The sequence below is a fragment of the Poecilia reticulata genome, chromosome 6 (assembly GCF_904066995.2).
Source record: "Poecilia reticulata chromosome 6, P_reticulata-male-v2, whole genome shotgun sequence".
Taxonomy (NCBI): domain Eukaryota; kingdom Metazoa; phylum Chordata; class Actinopteri; order Cyprinodontiformes; family Poeciliidae; genus Poecilia; species Poecilia reticulata.
This window is the reverse complement of record NC_088835.1, coordinates 6,185,352-6,203,526: the sequence shown is the minus strand read 5'-3', so window position 1 is coordinate 6,203,526 and position 18,175 is coordinate 6,185,352. Positions and strand designations below refer to the sequence as shown.

Below are 18,175 nucleotides of genomic sequence, written 5' to 3'. Positions count from 1 at the left end.
AGAAAAAAAAGACATAAATGAACAGTATTATGTAAAATTGACTTTTTAACGTAAAAACGTTAAGGGGTTAATAGAGGAGCAACGTTGTGATGACTTCCTGAAGGCTGAGTTTGAGAAAGACCAGGAGCTTCTTAAAGAGACAGTGCTCCAAGGTGTTCAAAGTCAAATTTATTTTAAATCATATTTGTTATATACCATTTTTACAATAACTTCAGTGTCACATACAGTAGTTACTTGATTGTGCTATAAAGTATCACCATGTGGCTGGAAAACACATAATGCTGCCCCTTTAAGCTGCATAGGTTTTACCATATCCAGGGTGTTCTTAAAACTACAAACCTGCACAGCCCGTCTCTCATAAATGTCATCTGGACGTCTGCGGGGTCAACGGGTCATTGCTTGAGCTGACAGTGGTCAAGACTGTGTAGTGAGAAGAAGGCTCAGTGGGATTCCCTGACGCTAAGCTTGACTTTTACTGAGTCTGGCACCTCCACAGGGGAGCTTATCTGATAAATAAAGTTCAATAAAAATAGAAGACAAACAGTTTTAAAGCTGCATGAAGGAAACTGTGGATAAGTGCCTTTTCTCCTCATCACAGCCTAATGAGTCATTTTGTCTAAACAGCCTGTTTGGTTGTCTGTGATTGGTTCAAATTTAAATGCCATGGCTCATCGATTTTATATCTTCTTTTTTGATATGGTCTTTTGAAGCTCACATCACAACCGTGGGTGAGTCTCATTGTGAAAGGATGATACGACAACACAAGGATGAGTCACCATGTCTGAAGTCTAACTGGTTTTTTATAACTCTAATTTTTATGTTGATCTTCAAGGGTAGACATCCATACTCTTGTGTTTACATCCCTCGCTGTACAAAATAATGAATCGGATGGTTGGAAACCGAGACTTTGCTTTAAGTTGCATTAAAGCAGAGAGCAGGAAAGTCTTTACATGCAAAACTGTTTAACATCAAGTTGTTTATGAACCAACTGCACCTGCAGGAACATGAAGGTGTTTCTTTGGATCTGGCCTTGGTCTTTGAGTCAGAGTGTCCTAGGGCAGAGCGATGCGTATCACAATATAAGTATTACATATCAGTTGATATCAATGATTAAGCTTTTTGTTTTAAAAACCCAAAACACTGCCAAACTACTAACATGACCTTTCCTCTTTTATCTGCAGTTTCTTCTTGAGCATGCACGCATTTGCTCCCACATTCTCAGGCGTAATGTTTGTATTATGTGGACCGTCCACTGTCCGCAGACGGCTGAGATTTCGTAGTCAAGTGTACCGATTTCCTACATTTCTCTGTACAAATTCCTTCATTTACAACAATCCAAAAGGACAATAGGAAGCTGATGAGGAACTTGGGCCTTTCTTCTCCATCAGTTGTGCCACCACACAACTGTCAGGGAACAGCAGACACATTGAGCGTTCATGTGACTTTCAACGTAATCGGCCCGCGTCCGCGGCCATAAAAATGTACCTTTGAGAGGAAGTGTTCAGTGGACGTCTGAACACTTCATCAACTATTAGTTGTAGTTTTCACATTTCTTTAATCTAATCTGTCATGGTACATGCTAGATTACAAAAAGATAATTGTATCCTGTTGGAAAACTTTGAGTCAAAGTGGGATATATTTACGATTTAGGAATATCCCCAGAGACTGCAAGCTGCTCCAAATGCTAAAGAAAGACGAGATCCCATTTTACTCAAGAGCAGCCTCATTTCACTCAGAAGTGTGGCCTCTGCTGCTCATATAAATAATTAAGGCCGTTCATCAGGAGGGCTCATTATGTCGTATAGTTTTAGTAACTGCTTACAGTATGTCAATTTGCTCCTCCCCAGTTTCAGCATATAACTACATTCCACCTTGTTAAGCTACTTTCATAATGCTTGTGGGAAAAAAAACATATATTTTTGAATTTCCAACCAATATTAGCATTAAAAGCTTACAGGAGCATTTTAACACATTTTTAATGTGTTAAAAATGTGTTTGTAACTGTATTATAACAATCAACTCAAAACGGCTCTTAAATTGTGTCCATAGGGCTTCAGGGTGCTGTGAAATTAAAAGTAACTGTTTTAAACGCAGACATTGATGCACATTGTCATTGTGTCAACCTGAGAGCAGCTGTCGGCTGCAGCTGAGAGCAGGATTAACAGACCTGCTGAAATTCTACCAGTGTTGTGAGATCGCAGGCTTCGCATCCAAAACGAATTGCTCTGTAAACATGACTTCTGATTACACTGTCGTCTGTATGTGTGGAATTGTGACCATTTGAATTCAGTTCAGGTTTTTATTTATTATCCATTTGGGGGAAATAGTTTAGTATCCTGAAACTTTCATAGATTTTTTGTTTGTTTTTAAGTCAAGCTTATTTGTATAGACTTGTACAGAATTTCATCAAAAATAGCAGTTCAAAGTACTTTAGACGCAAAAATGAAAACACCAAACAGTCACCAGTTGAGAAACCAGTAACAGACATTACATTTTCTCAAATGCCTTCTTCAAAATTATCAATATATATCAAATATGTTGGTCAATGTAGCAGTGATTATGGGTTGAATGCAACTCTAAACAGATGAAATTTTAACCTTGATTTAAAGGAACTCAGCGCTGTTTTGCAGTTTTCTAGAAGTTTGTTCCAGGCGAGCAGTTAACATTACATTTTGTCATCAAGCAAATATATTGGTCAGCGTTCCAGTTATTATGAATCAAAGGCGACTCTAAACGGGTAGGGTTTTAGCCTTGATTTAGACAGTCAGTATTTCAGCAGTTGTGCTGTTTTCTGGAGGTTTGTTCCATATATTGGAGCATAAAGATTGAATACTCCTCCATGTTTGCTCCTAGGGATGCAGAGTAGACTAAAAATGAAGTGTCTTTGCACTAACATGCCCATCAAAATCAGCTGTAAGGTGGAGTTCGCGATGGAGTTTGCTGGCGCTCTGTGTACCCGACTGAAAGCAACCAGTCCTACCTTCACACTTCCGGGTTTTCACAGTTCGCTTCCTGTCTCGAAGCTCTTTCACATAAAATTCAGCAACTGACAGAAGAAATGGGGCAAGATTTAATCACAGATGTTTTTATGCCACAACCAACTAAAGGACACGGGGATGGAAGGTACATTGTGAACATCTCTTTCATTTCCAGTGATAAATTGTGCGGCTGAAAGCATCTCCCCCCCCCCCCCGGATGACGCTTCCAGCATTGGTTTCGGCCTGTTTTCATTACACCGGAGGTCGTCGTCGCCTCTGTTCCTCTGAAAATGATGCTGTCACGTCTATAATGTCTTGGACTATTTCAAACCTCACTGCAGAATGAAATCACAGCCTCTTAAGATATCTTACGTGCTGTTCCCATTCATGGTGAGCAATCTGACATGAGCTTCATCAGCTTCCTAAGGGAACAGTTACCGCACTCAGGCTCACAAACAAACAGGCCTGTGTGCGAATGTGCGAGATCGATATCTAGATTTACTGCGGTGTTAACGGAGGGGATTTGGAGTGAGCTTGATATCAGCGATGATGGATTCCTCTTTATCTGTTTGTGGACCGGCGAGCGGAGTTAATGGCTTTGACACGTAGCTTTTAATTTCATAAGATCTCTGTGAATTCTGAATCCATCTATTAGTTCTGACACTGGGGTGTAAATGAAAGTGTATCACATCTGTCATCACCACTAAATAACTGATATTTACGATGTACAATGGAATGAATTGAATGGTATTTATTGTTACTGGTACCGGTCTGAGTCATTTAGAATTAGGTAAATACGTCACAACTTAATGCTTTTATTAAGGTGAGTGCATCTTTGTACAGGTCTGTGAAAAAGTAGTATTCACTCCTTGATTTGATTGGAAACCAAAGCTGAACCGTTTGTTACATTTCTAGCTGCTGCGATTTTCTTTCACACTGAACTGTGTTCCCCTCCTCACCTGTGGTGGTGCTGCACCAAGAACCACTGAAGGAAGCAACATGAAAACCTCTGAAGAAGACACTGAGCGGTAACTTTCTTCTTCATAAAATGCAAACATAAATGCAGTGGCATCAGATTTTAGTAGTTGTAGGATTTCTCTTTAAACTTTGGCAAAATACCTGGAGCCGTTTATCTCACTAGTGCCAAACTCTCATGTTTGTTTTGGTTGTGTTTACCCAGAATGTCCAGCATTACAGTCCATTTCCTGCTTTAGCAGCGGTCTCCTGTCTGCTCGGTGTTCTCATGTACTAGAACCGCACCAGTAACTGAGTTTCCATTACAAATATATGCAAGAATTATTGATATTCCGGTAGAGTCGAAAAGACACAATTTCACAACTCAGTTGTTTTCATTACATAAGAAACCCAATAAAAATCACGTGAATAAGTTTGTTCATGTGATAACTCGTGTCGCTTCGTCATCCTGCTGCTACATCGTGTCGTCGTCTTTGTTTTTTTCACCAGTAGTAACATCCGGCTGATGATGACTCGTGTGATGCAAGTGTTTCCATTTCAGTTTTGCGACAAACCACCTCATCCTACCGCAAAAATACGATTTAGCAGAAAATGGGATTTTTTTTAGAAATTGCCTTGTTTCTATTAAACAAATAAATTTTTGTAATTTGATGATGGAATTTGCGTAATTCCATCATCAATGAAAACTCAGCCAGTGTTCACGTCAACCGAACCGAGATCTAGGTTTTTGGGCAAAACAGAACTTGATTGCGCATTCCCCAAGCGAACCAGACTTTTATAGGTAAATGGATTGGAGCTGGATTAAAGTGAACTAAACAGAGCTGGTGTGAATGCTCCCTTAGACCTAATTGAATCCCCAGACGGTCATGGTTTGGGACTGTGGGAAGGGAGAACCCAAGCATGCACGAGTAGGACACTCAACTCAGAAACAACCCATGCCAGGATTCAAACCTGTAATCCTTTTGCTGCAAGGCAGCAGCGCTACCAACTGCACCACAGTGTATTTATCTGAATGTACACCAACTCTGCGGCTGTGGGAATCGTTGCAGCTCCGCCTGGGGGAGCGAATCAGTCAGAACTCACCACTCTGAGGCCCGTCGGCTTAATTTGTTATTCCTTTCATGCCAAAGCTGATTGATTCTAATCCCCTCTCTTGTTCAGGTAATTAATAACTCGCCATCTGACTTTTGTGGCTGTGATTCCTGTTATGGTACAAGACAGAACATATTCCCCTGTGAACCGTGGCAGCGTACGCACACTGTGGTTGTTTCGTCTTATTACACACTCCTCCTGTTGCAAAGCCGTCGTGAGTCATGACTCCGCCGGTGTTGATTGAAAGCTGCATTGCTGTAACGTTTTGCTGCTCTTCATGTTGTTCTGTCAACACTTTTTACGACTGGTTCTTAAGCATACATGTGTAAATGGGAACAGGGCCAGACGTCTAGATGGTGAAATTATGTCACTAATGATTGAGTTCAAACACACAGTTAAGATTTATGCTGCTGTATAAATGGCCTAATGCTGAGAACAACCAGGGACATTTGATCCGTCAGGTTTTACAGTAAATGCTAATTGATGGGACCAAAACTTTGATATGTATTTTATTTCATTCCAGACAACATGGGAGAGTCTGTTGATGGGGGAACTATCAGATATGCAAAAAATCTGGACGAGTGGCAAGAAAAAGCCATTGTTGACAGACGTTTGATTTGCAGGTTTTTTACAACTCCTGGTATCGTTGACTGCAATGTTGATCAGATGAGATTGAAATAATTCTTCAGAGCATATTCATGTATTAGAATGGTCCAGTTCAAGTTCTGATCTAAGTTGTAATTATGATTCTGTGGCAAGTCTTGAAAATTTCTCTTCATATTTTCTCCATATTCTATCACTTGACAGAGATTAGGGTCCCTTAGATAAAATTTATTTATTTGCGATATGATACCAATATCGCAGCGTCAAGTATTGGCTCATACCAGTTTTGACCCGATACGATATCGGCGCAAATCAGACATGCTTTTATTACCTTTTTTGTATTGTGGAATGTTTAAGGGTTGATCAGAGAGCTGTAGTCAGGTGATTCTTATTTTTATGTACTGTTTGCATTGTGAACTTTTGTGCTTCATGGCTTTTTATTCTTTCTGATTTTTTAACTTGATATGCTCCTTTTACATAAACATGATTCTCTGTTAAGTTGAATCTTAAGCTGCCCATATTGCACTGTAATATATTGTATTAATATTGATTGTACCTTGAGGCACTACAGAAAACTGACATAAATGGCTAAATGTAATCACATTTAAGAGGTTTTTATACTTTTGGGTAAACCTCAAACACCTGCTGCTGCCGGCAGTATGAGCTGAGCAGACAGTCTAACAGGTTGTGTGTTCTTCCTGTGTGTGACAGGCTGCTTTTAGCCTGGGAGCTAACGGTGTCACTGTGTGTCCCTGTTATGGGATGCGCTTCGGCTCTCCTGGGAAAACCCGCGCTCTGCCGTAGGCTTCGTTCTTCTGCTACATCAAACGCGACTCTCTACGGCACGAGCAGCACTTTCTATTGACTGCTAACCAAGCCTTGGAGTGGTTCTAAACCTTTCACCAGTTTGTTTTTGCTGAGTGGACCCGCTGCTTCCCATTATTAGGTCTGTGGCTCTGTTGGTGACAACCAAACAGCTCTTCTGCTGCTAGCGCGATTTAAGAGCCAAAACACATGGAGCTATAATTGAAACAGACAAGCTAATGAGCTGACGGTTTCTTTTTTTCTTTTTTTTTACTTCTATTCAATTATTCAAGTGGATACACACTCAGATGTTCACACACACACACACACACACGCACACACACACACACACACACACACACACACACACACACACACACACACACACACACACACACACACACACACACACACACCGTCTGCACCGCTTGGTGTTGTTTACTCAGTCCAGTTGGTTGAGGCTTTTGAATGACTGTTGGAGGCCCACGCCTGAACGCTCCGCCGTTTGTGCTGAGCCCAACACTTTGTGTCTCACAGGGCGGGCGGGATGGGTGGCTGGGAGGGGGGCAGAGAGGGGGTCTGTAGTCGACCGCCTCACATTCAACATCGAGCTGGGAAAAGTCATGGTCCAAGGCCCGTCAGGGTGGAGAGATTGATAAGGGGTTCTAATTGTTGAGGGTACAAATATAGCAGGATGCCTTCAGTGTTTACTGTGCCTCAGGGGTTTGCTAATTTCATCTCTTTCTCTCTTGTGTTTCTTCAGTCATAACCAAAAGAGCACGTCGTTCTGTCATCCTGTAACTGGACAGATTTCCTCAGAGAACGTGGACTTCCTCCTGCAGGAACAGTAAGTGAAGAGATGTGTTACTTTTCTGCACCTTGAACCAAGGGAGCGTGATACGGACTTAAAAAGTCTTAAATTTGTGTATCAAAAAGTAAGGCATGATATGTATTTATTTTTTTAAACTAAGTTGGCCCTTAATATGTCAATCACAGGTCTTAAATTTACTCTTGGCACGATCACTTATTCGTATATTCTATGTATTTTTTTCTCTCACAAGACATTTTTAATTGGGTACTTAGGCTAGTGCTAACCAGCCAGCTAGCTTTTTTGCATTAGTGGAAATTTATTGCCAATTGGCTGGACAAAGTTCATATGTTTTCTTGAAGATGTAAGTCTTAAATTCCATTCATAATGGTCTTAAAATGTCTTAAAAAGTCTTACATTTGTGTTGTTGAATCCTACAGAAACTCTCCTTAGAGCTTTATTATTCTACTATTTATGATGATAAAAATTATTAAAAAAGATCAATTAAGTCCTTTTTTATGTAGCTGTTAAGCTTTGTAACTTTATTGATAGTAAAATAGTAAAAATAACTTTTCTGACAATGTCGTTTTTTTTAAACATATTTTTTTTTAAATTTATAGCTACAATGATAAATCATGATTCTTATCATTATAATAAATGTTCATGAGAAAATGACACAAGATAAATGATATGATAAATACCTTGTCCGTATCTTGGACCATAGATGTAAACGTGTAGAAACAGCTTGTTACCTTCAGTGTGTTTACTTTCTACACCTGCTCCCATATATCTTGGCTTGAACATCAACTCTTCTTTAACTTACAACAAAAAGCTATACTAAATTATGAGATATGATCAAGGAAATCCCATAAATCACATCTGTAATTCATATTTTTTGGCTTGCTCCCCTCAGTCTTTCCACAGTTCAACTTGCAGACTCTCTGGCTGAACTCAAAACCAAGTTCCTGTTTAAGAGGCAGCCTGAAGTTAGCTGGATTTGCTTTCCCCACATGTATCTGCTGTGTGAGAAAGTTCTGTACTGTTTGAAGTTAAGCTGCTTTTCTTTCGTTCCTCAGTTTCTTGTGTGAAAAAGAAAATGTTAATGTTTTTTCTCAAGGACATGCAGTGATGTTAGGAGTGTTCTTACCGTCTGCTGACGCCTCAGCAGGAACGAGGAAAACATCGCTCCCCTCTAGTTTAGACCAGGAGCGGAGAATTACAGCTGAGCGTACTTTTAGTTCGATCTGTTTTTCCCCTTTTGGAGAACTTACCAAACTATCAAAGTTCTTTTTTCTGTCTCAGTGTTCAAACCAGAAACTGAGCTCACCTTCCCCTTATCTCTGCAGCTAATGGGGTTTGGGAATAGCTATAATAGAACTACTTTTTATTTAGAAAGTTTTTTTTTTAAATAAATAAATACATAAGGTAGACACTTCTTTTCAAAGAGGGAAAATCAATGTTTTCTTCTTTTGGCAGAATAAATTTTTAATAGCATGAACAGTTCTTCAAGTTGTGCTGCGCTTTATGGCATTTTGCTGCACGGTGTTGCGGTGGTCGGCCCTGATGCCTTGCAGCAAGAAGATCCTGGGTTCAAATCTCATGTGAGGGATTTGAACCCTCGCATGCTAATTCCAATCTGCATAGAATTAGCATGTTGTCTCTGTGCACATTTTAGGTTTTTGTCACGTACTCACACTTCCTCTTACAACTGGATCCCCAGGTATAACGTGTCGTGGCTGTGCATTGTTCCACTGAGAATTTAGAGATATTTAAAATTATGTTTTAATAGTACATGTAAGATATGGCATGTAGAAACTTACTAACCTTATGTTGAAGATGCAGCAGACCTGTTTTTATTACCTCTCAGTACAAAGTAACAATGTCTCACCAGTGTTAGAGTCAACGTAAAAGCAATATGGTGAAGTAAAGCTGGATTATTTTGCTGCGCTCTTAGAGAAGCAGGTGTTTTTTTGTCAGACTTATTTTGTGTTTAAGGGTCTCAGGTTCCCTCCAACAGGCTCAGCAGACAGAAAATTGCATTAGAATAGCAAAGCTTGTACAGAAACAAGAGGTTTCACCTTAACAAACTGTAAATGTGTCTGGTGTATTTTTGGCTAAAACTAGTTTTGTTCATTCAGTGAAGCTTCTCACAGTGGGTAGAATATCCAGACATCTTATTCAACCAAGAGTAGCGATACTTCATACTAACATTACTCAGATGGTCGGATCTTTAAGCTCATCATATCAGCTACTTCTCTGTGAAACTCTGGTAAAAACGTTGTTTAAAGGCTAACAGAGGAGCGATGCTGTAAGGACTTCCTGAAGGGAGAGAGGCCCAATTTCCGTCCGTTAAATTACAAAGTCATATTTGACATGTACGACATCCGAAAGTGACATGGTGACGTGATCGTTTTATAAAATGGCACTGTGTTCCTGGAAATTACATTATACTGCCTCTTTAAATGTGATTCGGGTGTGTAGGAGCAGAGACTCGTCTAAAACGTGCCAGCGTCTGGCCGTCGGGGACCAGAATTTTCTCCCCTTGATTCAGTCTGTCAGCTCAGTTGGCCGTTTCTATTGGCCCAGCAATCATTACTGGCAGATATCGATCGAGAAGAGTTTCTCTTTTCTTTAAAGGTCAAACCAAAGAGCTTCTTGACCACCAGAGGATAAGACACAAAGAAAAGATTGAGGAGGACAAATTGGCCAACGTTTAAAAGTGATGTTACCTGAGGGAAAACTGAAGTTGTGGGTCTTTTATTTTTACACTTTGTCTGTCCAGATTAGAGAAGAGACAGTAGAAATAAGGGGAACGGATAACAGAGCTGACAGTTTATGGTGTTTTCTGCAGCTGCAGCAGCTGTTAACATTTTTTCTTTTTAAAAAGGATGAATGTTAGCCAAAAAAAAACAAACAAACAAAAAAAAAAACAATAAGGTCAAGTTTTATTTTCTTTTTAATATTTTAAATTTGCTCTACGAATAAATCTCTGAACGGATTTCTACGACTTATTTGGAGTTGCGTTCAGAAGAGAAATACGCAATTAGGCGAATTTGTCAGTTCTGAATGGCCAACAGGTGCAGGTCCACTGTGCTCTGACAGTTTTATAAGGGGAGATCAGACCGGGAAGGTTTATGCACTTCTTCATTTAAAAGAAAATATTCCTATTTATGCAAGTTTGCTTCATTAGATGAGAAGCAACCAAACTGGATAAAGGCAGCAAACGGTAAATACATTTGGGGGTTTTAAATAAAAAAGCATTAGATCATCTGCATAAAGTGAAACTAAATCTGAGTTCAGATTTCCTCTGCAGGGGCAGAAGACGTTTATATTTTTCTGATTTACAATATAAGACAAGAGAATTTAAGGTGGGAACATGCAAAAGTAAAAAATGTAACAATAGAGAAAAATTAATGTTGAACTACACATGATTATGAGACGTGGTTGAGATCATGTTAAAATTTAATATCACACATTAAAATCATCAATGGAATTTTAAAGAGTCAAATCACACATTTATTCACTATTGAGGTGAAAGCTGGGAGAAAAACCAGAAATCACAGGGAAATATGAATTAAAAATTAAAGATTAAAATGATCAATATTAAAGTCAGATTATCTATGTTGTCACAAAAGTAAGATTTTTTCCCGCAGTCTGTGACACAGATTTCTTAGAAGGACTAACTTGTGAAATTATAAACCAGCCTCTCTGCTGAGCTGTGTGTTCATGTATTCATGACCCAGAGAAAGAAATCCTACTAATACATCACTGGATTATTTCAGCTGAATCCAGGTTAAAATGCTGCCTACCAGTAAATAGCTGAACTGAAATAGGACATTGATTTCCTTTATGTTCGGCTCTAAATTATAATCTCATCTGCTGCAGAGTTCAGAATAACTTCCTTTTCCTTAGTAATTAACGGTTTTAATTGCTGTTTCTGGGTGTGTCATGAATATTTAATGAGGCTGCCTCATCTCACCTGCTCTCCTGTAAGAGCTCTTTGCTCTCAGGCTTTGCAGATATTGATGCTTCTGTGATTGAATTAGCTGGTTTCAGCCCATTAGACCTCTGCAGGCTCATACAGATCTTGGCTACAATTAACTTTTTTTTGTAAATGGATAACTGGGTAAAATTAAGCCAGATTTTTTTTTCTTTTTTTTTTTTTTTTTTTTTTTACAGTTATGAACACATATTTGCTTTCTTTCATTTGGAGAACTGATAATGTAGGACAGAATGGCCGTGGACCCGACATGAACCCGGATGAAAATGATCTGCATTATCACAGCAAAATATACGTCATGGTGACAGTTTCAACAAAAACATTTTCCTTGTAAAAGTTACATACTCCAGCTTTAAATAACAGTCCTGTGGGTAGAAATGAAATGAGTTAAAGAAGGAGCTGCGTAATAGCACCACTGTTAGCTTGTCATGTTGTAATGTTTGATCAGATGCATGCAGGTGAACCATCTGTCATGGCTGAGCGTTATGTAAACGCATCAGAGCCAAATTCAGTCACTAATTCAGGGAAGATCAATTAATCAGGCCTTTGCAGCAGCAGATCTGATTAAGGGACGCATCAAAATGTAATAAAGTGTCATTAAACAGACACAGTCTCTTCTTCATTTCCTCTCTTTTTCTCCACCATTCCGTCACTTTTCATTTCCTCTCTCCATCTTTCTCCATCCTGCTTGATCGCTGTAGCTTCTGTTTCCCTTTTTTCCCCTTTATGCCTATGTGGCTTTTTTGTTTGAATTTGCATTTTTTGTTCATCTGAATCCTGTAGTTTTTGTTTTCATAATTTTGTTTAACTCTTATTTTTAAAGAGATTTCACCTAAAAATCAGCGCAGCTAGCTTTTTGTAAACAGCTTTCATAGGTTCTACTTTAATCCAATCTTTAAAGACGAAACACAGAATGTTATTGCCAGCCGTAATGGTACTTTTAGAAGATAAGATGTAATATATTAAAGCTTTGCTATTAATTCTGGCACTTTTAAAGAAAAGACTAAAAAAAGAAATAAAAACTGTTTTTCTTATTGCATTTTTAAGATCTAGACCCAAATGCAGGCAGGAGGCAGGTGGAAAAATGGATGAAAATAAAAAAGGATCATTAAAAAAAAGAAAAGGACATTTAAGAACTTACAAAAACTAAAGTTTAGAAGGAGTGAAAATACTAAACCACAATGGGCATTTCTGCTGGAAACAGACACTGACAGCAGTAAACACCAGCACAGATACAAGCTAGGAGTAAAAACACTCACACACTACAGAGATCTAAAAATGGTAACTAAAGACTTCAACTCAGAGCAGAATAGAAATGCATATGAAGTGGAAACAGAACAAAACCACAAGGAATCTTTAAACTATTTAATTGAATATAACAAATTCTAAAATAAGACAAAACCCAAAGTCCCAAAGGTTATAAGTTTTATGCTTTATTGGACACATCTTGATAAATCTTTGCTGTTTTTTAAACAGATGGGACAATTTTGATGTGTAAAACAATGTTTAATTTTCGGATGCATTTTTTTAATAGATCAGATTAAAAACATTACACAGGCTTATTTAAAATATGTAGTTTTTTTTCTCAAATTTGATATCAAGTTGAAATTTTATAAACCATTTAGATATAAAATCTTAAGTGTTACAATTTTTTTGTCATACTTTCAATCAGTTGTAACAATTACAAGCCAACTTTTTCTTATTCACATGTTAAAATAAAAAACACTTATAAATAAAATTAAAAAAAAACTGAAAGTGGAAGAATATAACTTTTATTCAAACATGTTTAGTTTGCAGAAATGACCCCCTCTCTAATACAATCAAATTAAATTATGAAAATGTTTCCACCTTTTTCAGAACAATGAAAAAATACGTAAAGGAAGAAAAATAACAAAAACTTTAAGATACAGCAATCAGACTCTTACTGGTCGATACCAGTTTCCACTTTCCTTTAAGCTCTAATAACATAGGTAAACTACAAACAGCCTTCTGCCTCTGTTTTCTGGTTACTGTGTTTTCCAACCTGGATCTATTTCAAACCTGACTCTCAACTAAAAGAGGTTTCAGTTCCAACCTTTTTTTTTGGCTGCAATATAAACAAAGGAAATGAAAGTCTTTGCGTTTGTGTCCATGCTGGTATGAGCTCTCAGGCTACTTTCATCTGGTAAAAATGTGCTTTGAGGGTTATTGAGCAGGATTGGAGTGGAAGCTTTTAGCTGTAGGACAGAACTAAAATAAAGCGAGAGGCAGTGACACGGCTCACCCACCGCAGGAAAAGATCTGTGTTAGTGATTCATTTAAATAGATTAATTATTTTACATTTACACAAGACCTGTTTCATTTTAGAAACGTAATTTACTTAATATAGCTAGAAATCTGTGCATGCAAAATACTTTGAAAAGTGTCATCTACGGGGAACTGAAAACATAGGCTTTGTAGGGATTTTAGGTAAAAAAAAATAGTTTCAAAAGCAACATTTTCTATTTAAATCAAATTATTCAAGGCATAACAGTGTATGCAGTAACACTTCAAAATGTTAACCAAACATGATTTTTAGTGTAACGAGATGGAACGTGGTATCATACTCACAAGAACAAGTTAAGTTCTGATTTATGCTGCATTTTGGACAAATTAACTTTTCTGTTATTTGTACAAATATTGAAAATTTCATAAATCACAAACAGTTTTTTTAAAAAACATCTCTTATAAGGTAAAGTGTCAGTAGTTAACTCGCATAGGAAGCAGATACCAGTTTTAGCATCGTTAGCAGTTAGCCTGTGATGGTATTTTAATTTGGCCGTCAGATCGTTCATATCTTTTCAGCCAGTGTGTTTTCTCCTTCCAGAATACTAAAATGATAATCATTTAAAAGTGTGGGAGGTTTCTTAAAAGCTTTTAGCCTATAAACATGTGTTAGCTAGCAAACTAGCCCAACTAGAAGGATTTTTGTCAACGTAAAAAACCTACGTTTGGTAAAAAACTAGCCTCTTGTTCTAAGCTTTGCCACGGCTGTTGAGAAACAATTGCTTCCTGTTGAAGTTTTAAATGATTGGATCTTATTTTACTAAATCGCTAATGTTTGGCTGTGACGTATCTAATGTGCTAGCTTGATGAAGCTTACAGGAAATGGTGTGTGCTGTGAACATGCTACAATATCTTTATCTTAAACTTTCCTCTTGCTCTGACTTTATTTGCTTGATATTTTGAATCGTGGACAACACTGACCCGGTGTCTTCATTCATGTCCAGAGCCAAGAAACTGCAAGGTATACAAATAATTTACTTTTGCCAGACCATAAAACAGAACCTGTGCATTTGTGTGTTCAGTCGTGAAGAGACCCAATATCAGAAACAGAAACTAAAATATTTTTCGGGCAAGGTTGTGACACTTATTTATTTATTAACACTGATTTATTATACTACAAAGTTTGCAATTCACTTGTGGCAATAAAATAATAGTAAAAAAAACCCAGAATGTATTGTTTTCATATAATAAATCTACACAAACAAGAATGCGAAAGTAGGAACCACACGGTTCCTACTGTTGGTGTGCTACATCTGGTCATAGATGAGGAAACCCAAGCTTAAGATTCACAGATAGAAATTTTGTGCTGCAAATGTTCAAGCTGAACAACAGCCTGAAGCAACAACTTTCAAGAGTGTTACCATCAACTTGCAGTTGCTAGGTAACAGTTAAAGAGGTAGCAAAAAAATTGTTTTAGCTGGACTTAAATGTTTCATGTTTCCTGTTGATGTGAGCAGGTTATAAATGTAGCGGGTTAAGTTGGTGTACCTTAACCAGGCCGTGGGATCTTTTTGTCTTCAACATTTGGAAAGCATTTCTCAGTCCTCTAAGTTAAGCTAAGCTAATTTATTTCACCACTTTCCATCTCACATTCCTAAAAACCTTCAGACTTTAGTGTAAAAATATTAACCCTGAGTAGTTCCCTACATAAGGAAATAATTTAAGACATTAGTTATAAAACCATAAGTTTATTACAAGCCAGAGCAGGTTTTAATCTTGTCCTTTAAAAAGTTAATGTGCTCCATATGTGGTAATAAATGTTTCAATTTCAATTTATAGCTGTATTGTAGCATTTACAGCACTGACAAAGTAATTTCAGTTACTGTGCAGAGATATTGAAGATTACATTCCCACCCACTGTTTGCTAGAAACACTATTTCTCTTGTTACTTTGCCACCACAGAAAACAATACAACAAAGACAGTTTTAGCTGTTCAACAATGTAAGTGTGATAGGCGGGGTGTCTAAAGTTTGCCCCTACCAGAACCAGAACCAGACGAGGAGAAGCAGCATTCAGTTTCTATGCACCACAGATTTGGAACAAACTTCCAGAAAACTGTAAAACAGCTGAAACACTGGGTGCCTTTAAATCTCAACTTAAAACCCACCTGTTTAGAGTTGCTTATGGCTAAATTAGGGTTAGAGTGCAGGTTTTGATGTCTTCCATGTTTTTATGTCTTTAATGTTTTTAATTTCTTCTTCTTTCTTTTCGACGTTTTCATGATGTAATGTTTTTTGTTTTTTTGTTTTTATTTTTATTTTGTTTTTTTATTTTTTTAAATCTCTCTCTTTCTCACTGATTATTTCTGTTTTTATTTTAATTATGTAAAGCACTTTGAAATGCCTTGCTGCTGAAATGTGCTATACAAATAAAATTTGATTGATTGATTGATTGATTAAAGTAGGTAATCCCCACCAAGACCATTAAAAGATATAATTTATAATTTCCTGCACACATTATTCTATACATCAATACATTTATGAGACATGTGACAATAATTAGGCTTTTCTTGCATCTGCGTACTATTAGACCCATTTTAAGTCTGATAGTTGAGGGTGATTTTATAGTGGCTGCTTCTGGTTTGGAAAAGCAATGAAAAGATGCTAGCGAGTGTCAAGGACAACCTATTGGGTGAGTGCTGAAAGCAAAGACTACAATGTAGAAGTGCAGGTTGGCTGGACATTTACTTAGTACATCCACCCACCTACAAATACATTATTACTTCCAGATATTAGACTAAGCTGTCTAACTCCTATGCTTAATTAAAGTAAATGCCATTTAAGTTAAGCTATGCTAACTCCCCGTAACTTAGAATTTAAGTTAAGCTGAGTTAACTCAGCTAAGATAACTTAGTTTTACTTAGACTTAAGTTTACCTAGCTATAAGTTAAAAGTCAGCTAAATTAAAAATTAGCTTTTAAGTTTACTAAATTAACTTAAATAAGCTAAATTATCATAAGTTAAAAGCTAGCTTTCAACTTAGTTGAGATAGCTTAACTTAATTAAGCTAAGTTAGCTTTTGAAAACTTGGTAGCGTTAGATTTGAGTACAATAAATTCTGTTTAAATATTGAAGACATTCTGTGAAGTTATTGGTAGGGGTTCCCTTATGCATAGAAGAAAAGTGTCATATTACACTTGTTAAAAGCACGATCCCTCGGAGTGTTGGAAACTAACTTCTAGTAAGTTAACAAATAACTTTTTTTGCTAACAACTCAATCTGAAGATCTTCACAACATTTGGAGCATTTTGTTCTCAGCTGAAGTGTTTCTGTTTGTCCAGCCTGCTTTCCATCAGAAACTTACCTCTTAGAGTTGCTTTGATTCTTTCATGCGCGCTTGAGAAATCCTTCAATCTCCCATGGCTGTGGATTTCTCACATATTACACCTTCTGCTCTTTCTGTTGTCGACCCGTGGCCGTGGGAGTGTTGAGTGTGGCCAGCATTTTAAATAACTTCAATAACTTTCAGGCACCGTCTTTTAGTAAAATGTCAAACTTTTATAGAAATGGCTCTTTCTGTGTAATTAAATCTCATTTCTGCCCTGTCTGTTCACAGCATTCCTCAGGTTTTTTTTCTTTTTTTCTGGATGAGCAGAAACGCCCTCCACCCTGCTTACTCAAGGTCAATGTTACAGCGTGGAATTATAATGCATGTGCCATTTGCCTTAGATGAAATAATCTCCATGCCATCACACTTAGATGACACTTCTGATCTTTGAATATGGTCTCACTTTTTCATGACCCTTTTTTTTCTCGCACCAAAGAATTTCCACCAAGGTCAAATTCCCTTAAAGTTTTCACTAAAGCACTGGAACTGTTTATGTCTGTGTCATCATTAATAATTTACACTGTACTCTGTATTTCTGTGAACTCTTCACTTTGAGATTTACAGTTTATGCCTTCATTTCTCGCTTTTGATATCACTTCAAAGAATTGGCCTATAGTTTGGTCATTTGGATTAATGCTCTGATATTTTTTATATTTTCACTTCAAACGTTTTTTATCCCTTGAACTGATCTACTGTTGAACTGTTTCCACTATTGCTCCGCAGTAAATTGACATTTTGACCAATTGATATCAATTTGAACTTGGCTGAAATGTCTAGTTTTAGGACAATTATACATTTGATGAAATTTAAAAAATAAAAAAAAATAATTTAAGGTACTGTTGTTTACAGTATCATTGCTTTCCAAACCAGTTGCTTACATTGGCTAATAACATAAGGTGACCACAGACTGTTGCCTGAATATAGTGCACCGTTATAAAAATTTGGGCCGATATCGATATGCGATGCTGTTGCTGCATCTATGGCCAATAACTATGCTATATGACCGAACAATCACCGCTTGGCAAACCTTCTGCCCTGTTTGTCCTGAAACACAAACAGTACAACCAGACGGAAATAAACATTGATTAATATCCAGCTTTCTCGCCCGGAACGTTAGCTGGAGATAGGCACCAGCAACCCTCCCGACCCCACTGAGGGACAAGGGTGTAAGAAAATGGATGGATGGATAATATCCTGCTTTACTTGTCCAATATTTTTTAAAATCGACTAACATTGGCTGATACCAATGTTGATGCCGATATATCATACATCCCTACCTGAAAT

General features: G+C 37.5%; 1 protein-coding gene across 13 annotated transcripts in view; it reads left to right on the top strand.

The window, feature by feature from the left end:
* Positions 1-18,175, top strand: part of LOC103465714 (pleckstrin homology domain-containing family A member 7-like) — a 151,876-nt gene that overhangs the window by 68,213 nt on the left and 65,488 nt on the right. For all 13 annotated transcript variants that reach the window (XM_081607726.1, XM_081607724.1, XM_081607728.1 and 10 more), the window contains one exon: positions 7,216-7,299. In XM_081607726.1, the coding sequence (XP_081463852.1) occupies positions 7,216-7,299 (84 nt within the window). The remainder of the gene's footprint in view (positions 1-7,215; positions 7,300-18,175) is intronic.